Genomic DNA, 19,245 nt, shown 5'->3' with positions numbered 1-19,245 from the left:
CTATATTTGTTGTGCTGGATTTTATTTTTAAATCAAAGAAATAAAAAAGAGTACGGTCAACATAACAAGCTTTCAGGACACGGCAGGTGACCAGGACCAACTTTAATACTTCCAGTCTTTGATATCATGATCAAAATAAAACAATGGATTAAAATAATAGAGCTTGTGTTAAAAAAGTTTGCATGTGAAACTTGAAGCCATTCAAGGAATACATTCAAGCAGTCGCAAAGACAAACATCCATACTTATCTTGGCACACAGATAAGAAAAGGGGTCACAGTCTGGACCACTACTTTTCTCCTACTGAAATCCCGAGTCCTAAATCTGCCTAAAGGCACTGAAAACACTTCTGCGTAAAGATCTTGAAGATCCTTCTCCCTAAAGGAAAATTTCCCTTCCCGTTATGAAGACGTGTACTAGCACCTACACACATAACACCTGCATAGCCTGCATCTTTTTTTCCATAAACAAACCAATAGGATAAGAAAAGTTGCAGTCCAAACATTATCCATCATTACACAAATAGTAAAAAAAAAGAAGAAACTGTACAGAGCTTGGTACTTTTTATTATTCTCTTGTCTTTGTTTTCTTTAGCTCTTTAGAGCTTATTGTATATTGTTAGTATTTTATGTTTGTAGGGATCAGGGAGGCTTTGTGCAATCATATTATAGAAGACAGTTAGAAGCTCACAGCCTATAAATGAGTATTATACTTGTGGAAATGCTGGATAAGACAAATTCAATGTTTTGCTGTACATCTGTTCAAGCAGAAACATGCTAATTTATTCTGAACACTCCTCATGCCTTTAAATATGTATTTGCCTGTTTGAGTGCCAGCTCCTGGTTAGGAGAAATGATAGGCTCTGATTCATAGAATCAAAGAATCACAGAATGGCCTGGGTTAAAAAGAACCATGATCATCTAGTTTCAACCCCCATTCCACAGGCAGGGTCACCCACCAGTAGACCAGGCTGCCCAGAGCCACATCCAGCCTGGCCTTGAATGCCTCCACGGACGAGGCATCCACAACCTCCTTGGGCAACCTGATCCAGTGCATCACCACCCTCTGAGTGAAAAAATTCCTCCTAATACCTAACCTAAACCTCCCCTGTCTTAGTTTAAAACCATTCCCCCCTGTCCTATCACTATTCACCTCCATAAAAAGCTGTCCCACCTCCTGTTTATCCACTCCCTTCAAATACTGGAAAGTGACAATGAGGTCTCCCCAAAGCCTTCTGTTTTCAGTATGTGCCTGGGCATTTGGTGGAAAGGGATCCTATACTACTGCTGATTAGCAGTGCTTGAATGGTGTGATTGAAGCTACATTTAATACACCTAGAAGTCTGATCCTGATAGCTATCTAACAGTATGTATTTAGTTTGTTTACCCGTACAACAGAGATAAAGAAGTGTGTGTCCACAGGTTTAGCCACTCAGAAGACAGAGGCCATATTAGACTAGCAGTGAGCCAAAAGCAGCCCCATCTTTGTATGGGTTATACAGTTCTGCAAGGTATTTTGCTGACTACCTGCATGGTCTGTGTTCAGCTTGTGTATGGAAGGACTGGTTAATGACCACAAAAGCAGTAATAAGTTGTGGTTCAGGTTACTCTATTTTAAGGCTATCTGCAAATCTTACAGTTTTTCCTTTCTTTTTGAAAGTAAATGTGGGCACCTATAGATATGAGGAACTGCTACTGTTGAACTCTTTGAAGAATCAGGAAGTACTAATACATTTACAACTTATATAAAAGTCCATTTGTTGTAGAATCATAGAATCATAGAACTGCACAGGTTGGAGAAGACCTGGAAGATCATCAAGTCCAACCATGACCTAAACATACTACCCTAACTCTTAAGAACCTTCTGCTAAAACCATTTGCCTAAGCACCACATCCAAACGTTTGTTAAACACATCTAGGGATGGTGACTCAACCACCATCATGGAAAGCCTATTTCAGTGCTTAACAACTCTTTCTGCAAGGATTGTTTTCCTGATATCCAACCTAAACTTACCCTGGTGCAACTTGATTGCCATTTCCCCTTGTCCTGTCACCTGTCACCAGTGAGAAGAGAAAACCCCACTCTCACTGCAATCACCTTTCATGTATGTGAAGAGAGCAATGAAGTCTCTCCTCAGTCTTCTCCTCTCCAGGTTATACAGCCCCAGTTCCTTTTGTCATTCCTCATAGGGCACATTCTCGAAGCCCGTCACAAGCCTTGTTGCCCTTCTCTGGACCTACTCCAGCACCTCAATGTCCTTTCTGTACTGAGGTGCCCAAAACTGAGCACAGTACTTGAGATGAGGCCTCACCGATGCCAGATGCAGGGGCAGGATGACTGCCCTACTACTGCTCACCACAGCATTCCAGATACAAGCCAGGATGCCATTGACCTTCTTGGCCAGTGATATTCAGCCAACTGTCCATCAGTGGACCAAGGTCCCTTTCTGTCAGGCAGTTTTCTATTTTTTCAAGCTTTCTATTTATTGCAGTGTCCCAGGGAGGAAGATTGCAGTGTCCCAGGGAGGTGTCCCAGGGAAAACAACTGTTTCTTCTCTAACTCTATGAGTTGTAGATGGCTTTTTTGTGACCTTTTTAGTGTGTGAAGGTTCTTGGGATGTTTCAGAAACACTGTGCCTACACTGGATACCTGTAATCTCTATTCATCTCATCAGGTCAAGATTTCCTCCACTGCAATGAAAATATGTGTCATTTTAAAGTTGACCAGAAATCTCTTTGAAGTATGAAACCTATTCTAAATAAATACAGTTTCATCTTTACCAGTTAAGTAACTAATCCTGACCATATTATTATGACTTCCTTCAGATTCACTCGTTTCCTCACATCCAAAAATATTGTTTTCAAGTTGACCCCCTATTTGACCTTAATGCAATTCATAAAGTCCATGGAGTTTTGCCATATTTGAAAGCCATTCAAAACAATTTCTATTAATCAACAAACCAGTGGAAAAGATAAGATGAATCCCAGATGTCCCTTGATAGTGATAGGATATCAGATTTCATGGGACAAAAGTGGGTCAGTCTTCCAAAGTTTACTTAGTGGGTGAAATGTGGAAGATCATATCTAAGCTGTGATAGGTGGAAACAGTTGAGGAACCTTAAAACAGTTTACAGTATATGCGCTTGTATATTTGCAGAGGCCAAGAATGATTTACTATACCTGGAGCTTTTCCTCAGTGCAAAAATTGACTAACAACTGGCCTATTCTGTGTAGCATCTGACAGAACAGTTTATTGAACCAGTTCCATGAAGTATGCACTGTGTTTCAGCTGCACCAATTTTATTACTGAGAAAGAATTGCTGGGGTCCTTCTCCAGTAGGGATTTGCCCAAGTACAGAGATTTCAGAGATCTAGGGATTTAACAGAAACCCCATTCAACTCTGAAGACTTGCTGAACATCCTGCTTGGATTATGTTTCTTGCAATCAAATTTTTCATTAATCTACATAATCTGTGAACTCCTAAGTAATGTAGACACGTCACTAACTGTTTAGATCAAGTAGAGTCCACAAAACAGCATTCTCTGAATATCCCAAGAAAATGCAATATCTGACAGAGAGAAGAGTGGGAGAAATAGTGCAAAGTAAACGGGGGAATATCAGCAGATGCTTTTTCTCTGCTTTAATTGAACATAGATGATGGCTAAATCAGCCACTGAAGTGTCAATCCAAGCCTCCAAGAATACTTGCCACTAGAAATTATTGTAAGATCAATTATTTAATGTATTTTTCCCAAACAACTTTCCTTTTTGGTTAACAATTAAATGTACAGTTTTTCATGCTGTATATTATTTTTGCTCATACTTCTTAAATATTTCTAGATAGTGTCTAAAATTTGTTGTCAGAAATACTGAATTTAAATGTATGGATTCTCTACAGTGAACAGAATATTGAAGTGTGGTGGAAGTGATGCTGTCTGGCTTGAAAGGATTCTTGATTCATTTGCATGGGATGATAGCAATGGTGTTTTTTAAAAAATATTTTTCAGTAGTCAAAGACACACAGGCTTGCAAGCTGAAAAGATATATTGCAGTATTGAAGCTGACATTATTGACAATATATCAAATACACTTTTTTGTGTGTGTGAATATATAATTGGAAGTAATTGCTAGACAACACACAATGACAGAACTTTTATAGAGCACCTGTTCAAAAATAAGATGTCAGCATTTTGAAGAAAATACTGTAGTCACAGTGAATAACTTGAGTTTTTACTTAAGAAATTCTACTTAAAAAGTAAGCTGTCATTAAGCTAAAAGATTTTACATAGTATCAGAAGGTAGAAAAATCAAATTCTGTTAACCATTTGTGTAGGCCTGAGAAATACTGGTGGTTCACCTCATAGTCAATGAGTCAATGCTTCCAAAGTGGCTACTCACTGATTTGGAAGTTTCTGTGTGACAGTTTCCAATAGGCAGGCTTTGGTATATGGTAAGAATATAGTGTCATTATGTCAAAAGTGAAACAGATGGTGTAGATACCAATGTGTGCAAAAGCAGCATGATTTGATAAGAAGCATGGATGGGAGTTGCTTGTCTGAATGGAATCCAGAAAATGGGGGATGCCATTAGAGTTGGTATTTCTGCAAAGTGAAGAAAGTGAAGTTTATATAAAAACAAGAGCTGTATGTGGTAATTACAAGTTTTGATAGTCTGATTAATGGGATCTACAATTTACAAATTCTGTATTAATGGAACTGCTTTAAACTGCAAAAAGAGCTACTAATCTTGTGCAGCTCACAGCACTATTTTAATGTCAAACAGTAAAATCTCAAAAGCAGCATTATTTGTAGTTTTCATCATCCTGTTGTCAGGCATAAATAAATAAATAAATGACTTTGGGAATGAAGTGCCTCTCTCAAATTAGGTACCATGACAGTCTGGTACTGAAAAATTTGGAGAGAACTTTTCAACTAAGAGTGTGTCTAGAAAAGGGAACAGAGAACATGCTAAACATGATAAAAAAATCTAGTAAAAAAAATCCTACTCGAAGTTTGGAAATATATTATTTTGCATAACATTTAATATTGTAACCCTACCAGATAGATATAAAAGCATGCTTTCATTGCATTTGGAGTAATTTTCTAAAGAAAAAGAAATGAGTCCTTCCCTTCCCCCATGATTACTTTCTAAAATGGCTGGTAACATACTTGGAGTCAGTATGAATAGTAATAACAAAAAAGACTGTTGCAATTCAACCCTAAATCATCATCAGATTCTCTCATTCCTTCTTTCACTATTTACACATGTGGCTTCATACCCACAATCTTTCCAGCTTCTGATCAACACCAGGCAATGCAAATGGTGAACACAGATTGGATCCAACCTTTTAAGGACTGCTCAGAAGCTTTATAGACAGCAGTGTCAATCTCTCTTAGCCAGTAATATTCAAAAAGGTTCAGCATCCCTAGAATAATACAGTCTACTGAGGAAATAGATGTGTCACTCTCTCCTCATTTCTCTGTTTCTTTATATCATTCTAGGTGTTCTTTTTCTTTTTTTTCTTTTCTTTTACATTTTTTCCTGTTACTTAATTTCAGAATGAATTAAAACCAGCTGTAGCAAAAACTTGCAAATGATAGTGCCTACAAAAATGTGTTCACTGCCAGACTCCAAGAAGTATTCTTCCCATTCTCTAATTTCAGCTTTGAAATAGCTTGCTTCTAGCATACATGACTACCTATCCTTTCCAGTAACAGGGCGGTCATATAAACAAAAGCAAGTCAGTTCACAGAAAGATGGTTTGCAGAGAATAAAAAGATCAATTATTTTATGAACAATAGCAACAGTGCTCACGTTAAGCCCAAGCTAATGGCAACGAAAGCTCATTTTTCAGGACTCTGTGATTTCCACAGGAATCAAAAAGGAATTTTCCACAGTGCATGATAGCTAACTTCATTTAGAAGGGTGGAATGCAGACCTTACTCTCATGCAATCGACTGCCAGCCAACACAAATGAAAATGTAGATCTCATTGAGCCTGGCTGTTCCCTCCTCCTGATTTTCAGTGACACTGAGGATGAAATCTTAAAAATGGAAAAAACAAAAATTCATACACACTTGTATGCAATTTTCCATGTGTGTGTGTATATCCAGGGAGTTAGGAGACAAACATATCATTAAAAAGACAGTATATACTAATCTGGAAGAGTTTGTAGTTCTGTAACAGAGGAGTTTTCAGAGCACAGATGCACATTAAGACTTCCCAAACTGCTTTAGATTTTCACTATGCTGTACAAGAGACTTCTAAGTGGTACTCAACCTGCAAAACAGAGGGTTGAGGGCTATCCCTGCCATTGCAGGAACTTGCCACAATTTCTGTGTCTGATCATAGTGTCAGTGTTATTGCAGTGGCTCACAGAAGGAATATCAGTGTACAGTATCTCAGATTAGTAACGAAGGTAAATGGAAGGCCATAACATCTGAATCAAATGCTCAGTGTATTTTAAAAATAAATAGAAAATGTTTTCCTCTGAGATCAGATGTCTGAAAAATGAATACAGTTCAAGTTTCTCTTCATTTTATTATTATTATTTTTTTTTACATAAAGCCATACTTGAAAAGCCTGGTCAAAGTCTGATGCTGTCTGAAGCTTTATGCTTGTTTGGTTTATTGCTAGTTTGACAAGGTAATAAATAAGAAATAAATGAAAACTTATTTTATCTTTTTGTTATGGAAAAGACAAGGCAGCACAGTCTATTCTCCACCCTCTCCGATAAACAAACTTAAAATAATAAATGCAGTCTTGGTCCTTCATTAAGTCAGTGGTAAAATTGTCACTAATTTTAGCACTGTAAAGAAATTCGAGAGTTTCACTTTGGATTACTTGATATTAAACAACTGAATGAGTATTGAAGCCTCCATTTTGAGAAATCTGGAGCCCCCATATTGCCAAATATAAGGTGTGCTAAGGAACCACCTGGCACCTGTGAAAGGATTTATTTTGGACAAAAGCTGTCCAAGTCTGCAGTTCCAAAAGAGAACCTAAGCTAAAAATAATATTAAAAAATACATATGTTTTTTGTCTTGGAAAGTTAAGCTCACTGATTACAGAAGAAGGTTTGCAACACAGGTAGAATACCAGCCTCTCATTGTAGTAATCCTGGAGCAGCTAATGGAAGCACAACAGGATGCTAGTATGCATCACTGCTCTCAGTACACACAAGAGCAGGACAGGAGGGAAAAGGACCTGCTGCAGTGTGCATCCATGTTCAAATCAAAACAAAGCAATGCCTTCTCCCTCTCCTTTCATTACACAAGTCTATAACATGCAACTTGATTGACACAAATTTATCTTCCCATTCCTTCCAAGGTCACAGTGTAGCCTAAATGCTTCACACCAGCTGTTAATCAGCCAGCAGACCTATTTATTGACTGTTCCAGTTGCTGTCAGTTAGTAAAGCAAATATCTAGATTGATGGGAGGTCTCAGTGACACAAAGGATACACCCATAACCAATTTCTGAGTCAAAAGTGTGAGAAATGGGAAGCATGGGAAACTACAACTCAGAGTCAAGCAAGTAACTTCTTTCATTGTGAACTGTGGTCTACTAAAAAGAATATAAGCCAAACATGAGGGAAAATGCTCTTTTTTTTTTTTTTTTTAACAAACTTTTTAACTTTTTCAGACAAAGCACCTATTGAAAAGCTTCTGAATATGTCCCTATCAGGCATGAGAAAGCTTGGCCCTGAGCATGTTTGATTTCATTTTCCATCTTTACTGGTAAAACTGACATTGCTTCATGTAATTTGAGAGGTTTCACAATTCTTGGCACCCAATAAAACTTTCCGTATGAAAGTCTTTATTTCCATTTTCATCAGTGAAAACACGCTTTCACTTTGGTGAGCATGGAAGTTGAAGTTTCTTATTTTATTCTATTGAAATCTACATTCACTATAGAAATAGCAAGCAAAAGCATTTGCTTTTCTAAGACATGTAACAGTATTACAGTACTGGGAGGGCACAGGTGAACAGCAACATACGTCTCTTACTAACTTGTCTTCAGTTCTTAACAGCTTAATCCTCAAACCCCCAATGTGAACCAGCTGCCTGCAAAACTAGCTCTGAGAACATAGGTGGACTTTCATTCTGCTGGGGGGTTGTACAGAGCAACTCTGAAATTTCAATGAGAGACACCATAGAAAGACTGTGACTGCAATTCCAACCAAACAGTTTTAACACCATGCTATGCGATTGTCATGCCAGCCTCTTAAGAAAGCAACGATGATTTGCTAGAGGCCTTGTGATCTAAAGGAGGTTCAGATGCTATTGTGTTTCTACTATTACACAAGCAAATTAACTTCGTCATATCAACATGAGTATCATTCATGATGATCTGCATTATATCAAAGCTATACTTCACTTACCACATTGCTGCACGTCCTGTATCGGATGTTTCGCCCTTCACAGGTCCTGTGTCCAAAAAATTAAAAACAAACCCAGAACATTAATAGCTGAATATAATCAGCAAGCACACAATGTCTACTGCATCCGCGTTTTTCCAAAGAAGATCTCAAATCGCCAAGTCCTGCCACCAACCCTCTTCCCAGAAAGAAAGGCTGCTCTGTCTCTGGATGGATGTTGAGGTGTGAATTCCACAACTCCCCAGCTTCTACCTAAGAAACTGAAGTTCTACAAGGTGGCATTAGCTTACAAGTGAGGCTGTCAGCACAGCTGACAGTTAACATCCGAACCACATTCACCAGAATTTCGCAGCTTGCCACACAGCTCTGTGCCTGCCTTTCTATTGCTCTGAACTGGGATACAACCAGGCCAACAGTGACCTGTTGGAGGCCTGCTATGCAAGGGACTTCTCCTTTCTTTGTGCAAGGGGAGGATGTGAAGGAAAAACAATCTCCCAAACCACCAGCCCCCAGCTACCTCTCCAGGCTTTCCTGCAGAGTGGCATCCAAAGACCAGCTCGGCCTGCAGGGGTCAAAGAGAGGCAGAGCCCCCACGTGTGTTTCCCATTGCTCTCCTCTGCTTCATGTGCAGCAGACCCATAGCAGCTCAGATGCCAGCAGACCCCAAGGAGTAAAGGTCGACATTCAGATACCTTTTCAGCCCACAGTAGTGCACGCTCTGAATAACTGATCCTGAGTTATGTGTATTTTATGAGCTCAAAATTTACTCCATGGAGGTCCTTGGTATAAATTAGAATTCAGTATTTGGCTTTTAATGATTATCCTTCAGAAGAATGGAATTCCTTACATTTTTAATTTCTTAATTTCACTTTTTTTTTTTTTAAATTTTTTTTTTAAAAAAATTTTGGTCAGGATTTAACAAGCACACATTCTTTGAGGACTAAATGCCTGCCAAGGCTGAAGTTTTAAATCTGAACCATTTTGAACTATCCAAGAGAAAAGACATCATCTGCGTGTGCTCGTGTGTTTTTTTTTTTTCCTTCTCCTTATTTAAGACCAAAAAGCTTTTTCCACACTGCATTAACCCTAGAATAAATTCACTGGATCACCTTTATTGAAATCATCCTTCCTTCTACCTTTCTCCCCACACCTGAAAGGAGATCCACAGAACATAAAAGCATGCAGAAGACATCCGGCACTAGGAAAAACAGTTTAGCAATAAAATAATAAATATTCGTAATAGGTTGTCAACTAGTATAGCAATACTGAGATTTAAAAAAGCAAAAGAAATCAATCAACATGCCGGTAATGTCTGAGCAATATTGGCATCTTGTTGATAGACTGTTTTTCAGGCCAAAACATTCACTAAAGGTACTCTTAATTTACACCTATCAAGAGCAAATGAAAAAACATATCATGCATCATGTGGGCAGCCCTAGCTCACTCTTTCAATTATTGTCCAGCAAGTTATGTATGCACCCCATCTCTCTCTCATAAATGCCACACAACCCATCAGACATACCTTTCCTCTCCACAGACTTGCTGTTGCTGAAATTGCCATAATTTATTAACCTCAGAAGCACTGATCTGCCACAGAAATTGAAACTTCCTTTCTGTTATTTGCCTCACAGTCACTTCCTCTTTACACATTTTGCTCATAGTTTCTGTTTAAAAATGAAAAACCACTTAATCTTTGCTTATTCTTTGCACTATGGAACAGTAAAGGTACTTGCATTTAGACTCATGCCACAGAGCTATTCAGATTTTTCTTCCAATTTCTCTCCTTTGGCTAATGGCCAGAGCTGTTCAGAACAAATGTGCAATTCTGGATGCAGCCAATGTTGTGATGATTCATGAATGCTAGGAATCACTCTTGCAAAACTCTCCTTGTCCCCTTGCCAGGATCAAACTTATGATTTTTGTTGTTTAAACTCATTAGTTCCCTATTTTCAACTATCAGCCAAAAGCATGAAAGCTGTTTTCAGCCTAAGCTCATACATTTTCACAGTAGGTTTGTAGAGTACTTTGTGTTTCAGATCTATGCTGCTTTAGTATTCCAGATTCTCTTAATCTCAGGCACTCATTGTGGCGCTAAAATTTACAGAATTTGTTGAAAATAGATGGCTAAAAAAATCTGAAATAAAAAAGACTGATATACATAGTAGCTGTTTAAGGAACAAATCTTGATTTTTAAATGTAAATGCTGTTTCTAAATCTTTCTCTGCTTAAAACAGTGTAGATTTAAGTTCTCTAGAAACCATCTAGAGAAATTAATCCTGCTGGAGAGAAAAACACAGCTCCTTGCATGATGCCAGACTGAGACACATTTTTTCCCTCTAGGTAAGGTTTGAACTACTGACACAGATCTTGTCTCAGTGTGGATGCTTCACAGAATAGCACAGCATGTGATAGTTAACTTCCAAAGAGGGAATACAGCAGATTAGTAAGGCCACATTATGAGGCAGAGCCATCACACACCCTCTGATCTCTGTGGATTAAACGTGAGACCTATGATCTGCAAGAGAATACACAGACACTCAGAAATATCAGAAGTCACCCAAAATAGCACATTAGTCTTGGAGAGCACACAAAGAGTGGGAGCAATAAAAGGTACTTATACAGTCTTCTCTGTCATCAGGCCTACTCTGTGGAGATTTTACTGAGAAAGAAGGTGTGTCAGGGTTTGGCTTGACAGGCAATTATTATCATGTGAATATGTAAGAAAAGCAAGCTATTAGGAATCATGTTTCTTTCTTCAAACTTAGTCACTTGTTTCCAGTAAAGTTTATGAAAGAGGTTAACAACTTTTAATATATTAAAATATTCACTTCGATTAATGTAAACAACACCAAAGCCTGGTATTTATTTCTTCAGGCTCCAGTTCGTAGAGGAACTTAGTTCAATTCCACCCCCTCACAGGTCTAAAGTGGATGTGTTGTTGTGCTCAGCTAGAGCTAGAAGCCTTGCAATAATCTATGCCAGAAGGAATAGCAACCCCAAGCCAGAGTTGCCTTTATCTGCAATTACTACAGGTGATGAAAGAGATTTTCAAAGGAGGACCTCATAAACTGCCACTCTCAGTGGTCATTGGAGTTTGAAATACTTTTATTAAGAACCAAGTCTCTGCATAAGCAAGCAACTAGAAGCCAGAGGTAGGTTATTTTTGTGGATCAGAATTTTGATGCAACTATTCACAACAGGGTTTGAAATTTGATGTGACACTGGACAATATTCACTCCTTCATTTTTACATCTTTTGATAACCACTCTTGTGGGACAAATTTTATTTCTGGCACTGCACCTGTAAGGAAAACATGCTGTGTGCCTCTCTGCTCTCATGACAACTTATACGAGCTGAGTAAGACCTTCACTTCCCTTGGTGCCAAGCAGGCAAGAGGCCATGTTTCTCACACATCTTGCAACCCTCTTTGCTCATCCTGCTACTCTTACCTCTATTCCAAATGTAGTGCAGTATTATTACTCCCTCACATCCTCATTACAATTTCTGTGTTTCTCCTTTTCTGAGAAAAAGTCTTTTTTATTCTTTCAGTGAATCCCTTTTCCTATAAATGAAACTTGGCAGAATCAAATCATTATGAAAAGTATTGATGCATCAGCATCATTCTGAATATGAATTCTTGTTTTCAAACTTCCTTCTAAGGTCTGTACAATTTTGTACAATTGCATGTTCATATCACTGAACTGACAATAAAATGAAAAACTGTATTAAAAATTGCCATATCCTTTTGTTAATATGCTTCTCACATGACACAATGGGTTAGGCAGATTGCACTCACGTGTTTTGACATGTAGCTTGGCCTTGTAACTGCAAGAACTTTTCATTCCTTATATTTAGGTAATTAAGAATCTCCTGTGCCTTCTTCAAATAGTGAAACACTAGATTTTTTAAAAGCAATAGTTAACAATGAGAAAAGAGAAGTGGGCATGGATAGACAAGCCAACTTTCCCTGGCAAATTTTGTTACAGATTTATGATTATTCTTTCTGCAGGAGTGAAAAAATAAACAAAATGAATACAAAGTGCCAACTTGAATCATTGCAGGCAGGAAGCTGGCTAGGCAAATCAAAACATGAATTCTAATCTGTGGCCACCAAAGGCCTACTTTTGCATAAATAATGCTTTCCACAGTCTTTTAATTAGGGAATCAAATCAATCCATCTGAACAAGTCCAATACTGTCAACTTTTCTTCATAACAGAGGTGCCCCAGCCCTCTGATCATCTTCATGGCTCTTCTCTGGACCTGCTCCAACAGCTTTGCATCCTTAGAACCATGGAATTGCCTAGGCTGAGAAAGGCCATAATGATCATCTAATTTCAACCTCCCCGCCATGGGCAGGATCCATTTTTACAGTCCTTTCAAGTATTGGAAGGCTATGATGAGGTCTCCCCAGAGTCTTCTCTTTTCTACGCTAAACAATTCCAGTTCGCTCAACCTTTATTCATAGAAGGGGTGCATTTAGCCCTCTGATCTGATCATCTTCTCTGGACCCATTCCTAGAGTTCCATGTTCTTCTTGTGCTGGGGGCTCCAAGCCTGGACATAGTACTCTGGATGGGGCCTCACAGAAGCTGAGTACAGGGGGACAATCACCTCCCTCTCCCTGCTGGTTACTCTTCTTTTAATGCAGCCCAGAACATAGTTGGCCTTCTGGGCTGAAAGTGCACACTGCTGGCTCATGTTCTTCTTGAGCAGGGTGCCCCAGACTTGGATGCCATACTCAGATGTGGCCTCACAAGGGCAGAGAAGAGGTGGGATCACCTCCCTTACTCTGTTGGCCATCCCTCTTTTGATGCAGCCCAGGACAGTGTTGGCCTTCCAGGCTGCAAGTGCACATTGCTGACTCATGTTAAATTTCTCTTTTGACAGGACCCCTAACTCCTTCTCTGCAGGGCTGATCTCAAAGAGTTCTTCTCCCAGTCTGTACACACATCTGGGATTGTCCTGATTCAGGTACAGGACCTTGCACTTGGCCTTGTGGAATCTAATAAAGTCTCTCTTTCCAAGACAGTACAGGTCCCTTTGGATAGCATTCCTTCCTTCTATTTTATCAACTACACCATTCAGAGTAATGTCACTAGCAAAACTGCTGAGGGTACATTTGATCCCACTGTCTAAAAAGAAAAGGCATTATGTGATAATTAACCTAATCCCAAATTTAATTGTTTGTTTAGGAATTTGAAGAAATTATGAACTACTTGTAACTGAAAAAAACAGGTCTCTTTCATAGTGATATTAGTACAAAAGAACTGCTTTTTTTTTCTGGGCAAGCAATGTTGTCCTTATTGAAACTTCAGAAAGCCATCCAATTTCTAAAATTTTATTTACACAATAGGCTATAACACTAGAAACAGCCGAAGTAACTTACAGGTAGCTAGCCGAGTTACTGATGTTTGGCCATTCACTCAGTCTAGGCAAAATAACAGAGTCCGTGAAAGCTAATTTATCTGTTGATCTTGGCAGAGATAAAAGTATTTCCTTCTAAAGATAACATTAAGTTCAAGTCACAATTTAATTTTAAATTCCAGAAATTATGAGGAAGAGTTAGGATTTGAGAATTTTATTTGGAACTTAAAATGGATATCTATAGTTCCAACAGTGCTCCCACTCACACAAAGCTCTTACTGTGGATAACTTCTGCTACCACTGGAGTTTAAGACTGGCATAGTATTTACTTGAAAGTAAGGCAGACCCTGGACTTTTGATATATAGATTGCTAAACAGAGTATAGTTTATTCCAATTTTTACTTTCAAAATACCATTTGCATTACTCAGAATGACCAAGTGTTGCTTTCTAATGGCAAGCAATATACAGCACTCTCTAAACTCTCCCTACAATAAAGCCATTCAGTACAATCAAAATAAGAAAAATCAAATTTGAGAAAAACAAAGAAAAAATAGGAGAAAAAAAAAGATTACTTTCTGATTGCCACTGGTTCTGTTTTTTGTTTTGTTTGTTTGTTTTTTGTTTAATATCTATACAGTTATTCTCTTGTGTTTTTCACTGTAGTATTTTTAATCTTCATAAATTTTTTTGTCTCTTTAACTTAGATTTGAACATACAACACATTGTGTATATATAGCAAGTTATTACACTTGAAAATATTTTTCAGTTGTTTACTAGCCAAGAAAGGAAAAAAAAAAAAAAAAAAGAAAAAAAGCAACAATTAAAGAAACGCCTTTCAGCAAAACAATGGTAAGGACTATCTCTACAGTTAAGTGAAAGGAAACATAACATTAAATCCCACCCGGTCTGTACCTAAAACCTATCACTGGCACCAAAGTACTAATATCCCAAATCTCAACATGCCTGAGCTCAGAACTAGATCCAAGCTCTGCAGCTGGTCTTTACGAAACAGTTGTACTGACTACAAATACCAAGCACCCCATGTTTTGAGGATGTTTGAACCTGCATCTGAAGAACGTGTTACCCCAGCTCCAATAAACTGCTCCTGTTCTCTAACATACAATTTGTGGCTTTATGGCATCACAACTTAACTCTACCTTAAATGTTGCATGGCTTATAAAAAGTCCACACCATGCAAAGACTAGCCTAGTTATTTTTTCATTTAAATCTCAGAACAGATTTATTGAAAGGATTATGAACATAGAGGAGCTTTTCCAGTGAACACTGCTTATGAGCTATATATCACAGACTCACTGAATCACAGAAAGGCAGAATAGCTTGAGTAGAAAGGGGCTTTAAAGATCATCCAGTCCCAACACCTTGCTGTGTACTTGATTCCACTCACCAGCTCAGGACCCCATCCAATCTGGCCTCGAACACCTCCAGGTATGGGGCAGCCACACTTTATCTATGCAGCCTCTGCCAGTGCTTCATGAGCAAAACATATCCTCCTAACACCTAACCTAAATCTCCCCCTTCAATTCAAAATTTCTCTTTGTTCTGGGGAGGGACTTTTTATGAGGATATGTAGCAGCAGGAAGAGGGAAAATGGCTTTAAAATGGAAGAGGGTAGATTTTGACCTGATATTAGAAAGAAATTATTTACTTGAGGGTGGTGAGACACTGGAGCAGGTTGCCCAGTGAGGCCCTGCCCTGGAAGCATTCAAGGCAAGGTTGGATGGGACTTAGAGCAGCCTGGTCTAGTGGGGCATGACCCTGCCTACAGCAGATGGATTGGAACTAAATGATCATAAAGGTCACTTCCAATCCAAACCATTCTATGATTCTATGATTCTGCCACTACCAGACCTTGTAAAGAGTGTTTCTCTCTTACTGTTTATAAGCCCCATTCAAGCAACCTAAGGCCTAAATGAGTCTCCCTGGTCTCCTCTCTGGACTGAGCAAGCCAATCTCTCTCCCTCTGTACAAGAGGTGCTCCAGCCCTCTAAAAACCCTTGTGGGCCTCCTCTGGACCCTCTCCAATAGATCCATATCTTTCCTGTGCTGGGGAATCCGGACCTGGATGCAATAAAACACAGAACGGGTGGCTTGAACCCCTGTCTTTTGAGCACTCTAGCTGCTTGGCCAAACTGGGTGCAAGTAAATGATCCACAGACATTTTTGCAAGGTAGTCCACATTTCAATCCAGATACATATTTATGTAAATCATGTCTATCACTCTCAGCTCTGGGTACGAGATTGACTACCTTTCATTTAAATCACTTAACATATCAGGGAGGATGTCGCTAATAGAATGAAACAGTTACAGTTCTCTACTGAAGCAGAAGATGAGACAGCTGTTAAGCTACTCTGAAAATCATTTACATTCATTAGGACACAGTTATATTTTTACCAGGATAGAGAAAATCCTCCTCCTAAGTCATCTAATATCTCAAGTGACCTGAGAATTCTATGACATGTTACAGAATGCTATTTAGATTTGTGGATCTAATTTATAGAATCACAGTCACCAAGTTTGGAAAGGACCTCCAAGATTATCCAGTCCAACCATTCTCCTATCACTAACACTTCCCACTGAACCATGTCCCTCAGTACAATATTTTAATGTTTCTTGAACACCACCAAGAATGGTGACTTACATTACCATCCTGGGCAGCTTGTTCTACTAGCACCTGACCACTCTTTCAGAGAATTTTTTCCTAATGTTCAACTTGAATCTCCTCTGGCAAAACTGAAGGCCATTCCCTCTAGTCCTATAGCTAATTACTGTTAATTTTGCAATTATGTTTGCAATTATTCAAATTTTTCTATGCTATAGACCTTATGATCGCAGAGGAATTATTCTGTCCATCAGAAAATTCTTGTAACTACTGTGTCAGAAGAAAATTGTTTCACAGCATAAAATTGATCTTTTTTTTTTTTTTTTTTTTTTTTCAAACTTAGCTGTTTTCTTGCACCTACTTCCAAACATACATTTCAGTGGCTGTTCTACTGGCTGACTAAGTCTAGCTGCAATAAAACTGAGAATCAATTATGCATTATCCCATCCTGCAATAATACACAATTGCAAAGGGCAAACAAGTACATGAAATAAATTCCCAGATTTTCCGGTATCTAAAGAAGTTTCCCTCATTTATTATCCTGATTCAGTTTGCCTGAATCAACATATAAATGGTTATTAAATACCCTGGCTGACACATATGCGTACTAACCCTCACTATGCTTTATGACATAGTGTTATTATCACTTCAGTTCGACTGTGGCCTAAATGGATCATAACAAATAGTGGCTGCATGCCAAGGAAGTAGGCAGTGGCCATATTCCAGCATCTCTTCACCTGCTCTGCCTGTGAATGAAGGCTGCTCCAAAAGTAATGCCTCCTATTTTAGCTTGGCCCAAGATGTGAGAGTATGTTAGTGGTACAGCAATAGAGGTTGAACCTTCACACCGATATTATATCATTACATGTTGTTGCTGTGCGAGAGATGGCAGAAGAGCGGCAGTTGGACAAAATGTCATTTGACATGGAAGTGCATATGAAGGAAATGTGCAACATTGAATTCCTCCATGAAGGAAAAATGACACCAACTGATATTCATTGTCACCTGCTGAGTGCTCCTGGAGACTAAACGGTAAATGTGAGCGCAGTGAGATGGTGTGATTCTGTGATTCTGTGATTCTGTGTGTAGTACATTTCAGCAGTGGCAACAGAAAGAACAGCATATGCAAATTTGTCAGTATCTGTATAACCAGTAGTGTCACCAAGGTGAAATTGTCCTGGATTGCATTATTGCCAGTGCTGAATTTGTCGTGTTTACCACTACAAGCCAGAGTCAGAACAGCCATCCATGAGGTAGGAATATGTGAATTCCTCATTGAAGATAAGTTCAAGAAACAGCCCTTAGTGGGTTAAGTGATGTGTGCTTTCTTTTGGGATAGGAAAGGGGTGATCCTTCCGGATTTTCTGGAACCTGGACAAACCATCAATTCTGACTGCTTCATCAAAGCTGAACGCTCAAACATCCAGAGTCAGGCCAGAGACAAAAACTTTCTCTTGCAGCATGATAACACCAGGCCCCAAGCCAGTTTGAAGACCATGAAGAACACTGCCAATCTTGTCATTATTATCCTACTACACCCACAGTATAGTCCAGACTTGGTGCCTTCTGAGTTCCATCTGATCATCACTTAGCTGGCTTTATCACAGGTGGTAGGACTTCAGTGATAGGACTTCACCCCCTCTCCTCTCCCTCTTCTTGGGGGGAAGGAAGTATGAGTAACCCAACTAAGATAAGGAGGGATAACTACTTTACTACAAAAGATAAAAGAATGTAAAACAAAATGAAAAGAAAATACAGGTAATAAATACAACCAGTGGAGAGAGAGGAGGACCATGGTGCTTGCTGCACTACTTGAAATGGAAGAGAGCCTTCTCTCATGTCACTGTGCTATTCTACCTCTTTTACCTGGAATCAGAAATGAAATGGAGCGAACCGGATACTTCTGTGACATTTTCCTATGAACAATACCATTACAGCAGCTCTGTTACAGTTGGTCATTTCTGCTGGTGCAGATTTTTATCATTGTGGCCTGCAGACTCCTCTTCATGGCTGGTAAAAATGCATAGCTACTGGTAGTGGCTATGTTGACTAATAGCATTTTATAGCTGAGAATTTGCTTTATCAAATTGTTACTGTGCTCTTTGTATCTTTTATAGTTTCCATGGAAAGAAATAGAAGGCATTACTTTCAGAACAACCTATAAATTTTTAGCACTCCTGCAGACAAATATCCAGTGTCTCATAAAACTGTTCTCTGTAGAAGCACAACAGTTGCTAGTTTGTCTCTCAGGACAAAGAGAAGTGGTACTCTGTACCGGTTTTGTCCATCACTGCAGGACAAGTTCGTGAGGTAGGGGAGAAAGATTAGTTTATTTTTTCTGAGCTCTGTATTAAAAAAGATTGTGAAAATGATGGGCAAACATTCTGAACTAAGAAAAACATATGACTTTTTACCCAATACACTCTGAGGCTGGACAATTCATTATTACAAGTACGTTGAGGCAAACAATTGTAAAATTCAAAGGGAGTATTGTTCTTCTGGTTAAAAAACAAAAGTAGCTGAAGAGTCTAAGAGTTGTTGCCAACAAAAGCAGGAAAAATATCATTCTTTGAGTTCTAGCCCAGTCTTCACCTGCTAATTATCAGAATGTTATCTTCCTAGGGCTGATTCTGACACTTAAGTCACATGCTGATTCTCATTTAGGTGCAGGATAATTGCATGTGTAGTTGACTCAGGCTGACAGCTCCTGTGTCTTAATGTTACTGGCATATTTATTTATATCACTATCATACTAAATATTCTTAGAATAATTAGGACCAGTTGTTGTAATGACATGTACAGTTAAATAGCCCCCACCCTCAAATGTTTACCATCTAAAACACTAGAAAACAGAATTTCGCGCTAACACTTTCCATTCTTT

The 19,245-nt window shown here is 38.7% G+C and overlaps 1 protein-coding gene across 3 annotated transcripts in view; it reads right to left on the bottom strand.

Annotated features, from left to right (window-relative positions):
• ADAMTSL1 (ADAMTS like 1) overlaps positions 1-19,245 on the bottom strand; it is a 382,509-nt gene that overhangs the window by 138,111 nt on the left and 225,153 nt on the right. For all 3 annotated transcript variants that reach the window (XM_015849101.2, XM_015849102.2, XM_015849103.2), the window contains one exon: positions 8,382-8,427. In XM_015849101.2, the coding sequence (XP_015704587.1) occupies positions 8,382-8,427 (46 nt within the window). The remainder of the gene's footprint in view (positions 1-8,381; positions 8,428-19,245) is intronic.

The sequence above is a fragment of the Coturnix japonica genome, chromosome Z (genome assembly GCF_001577835.2).
Source record: "Coturnix japonica isolate 7356 chromosome Z, Coturnix japonica 2.1, whole genome shotgun sequence".
In the NCBI taxonomy this organism is placed as follows: Eukaryota; Metazoa; Chordata; class Aves; order Galliformes; family Phasianidae; genus Coturnix; species Coturnix japonica.
Note: the sequence above shows the minus strand (reverse complement) of the source record. Positions and strands in the feature narration are given on the sequence as shown.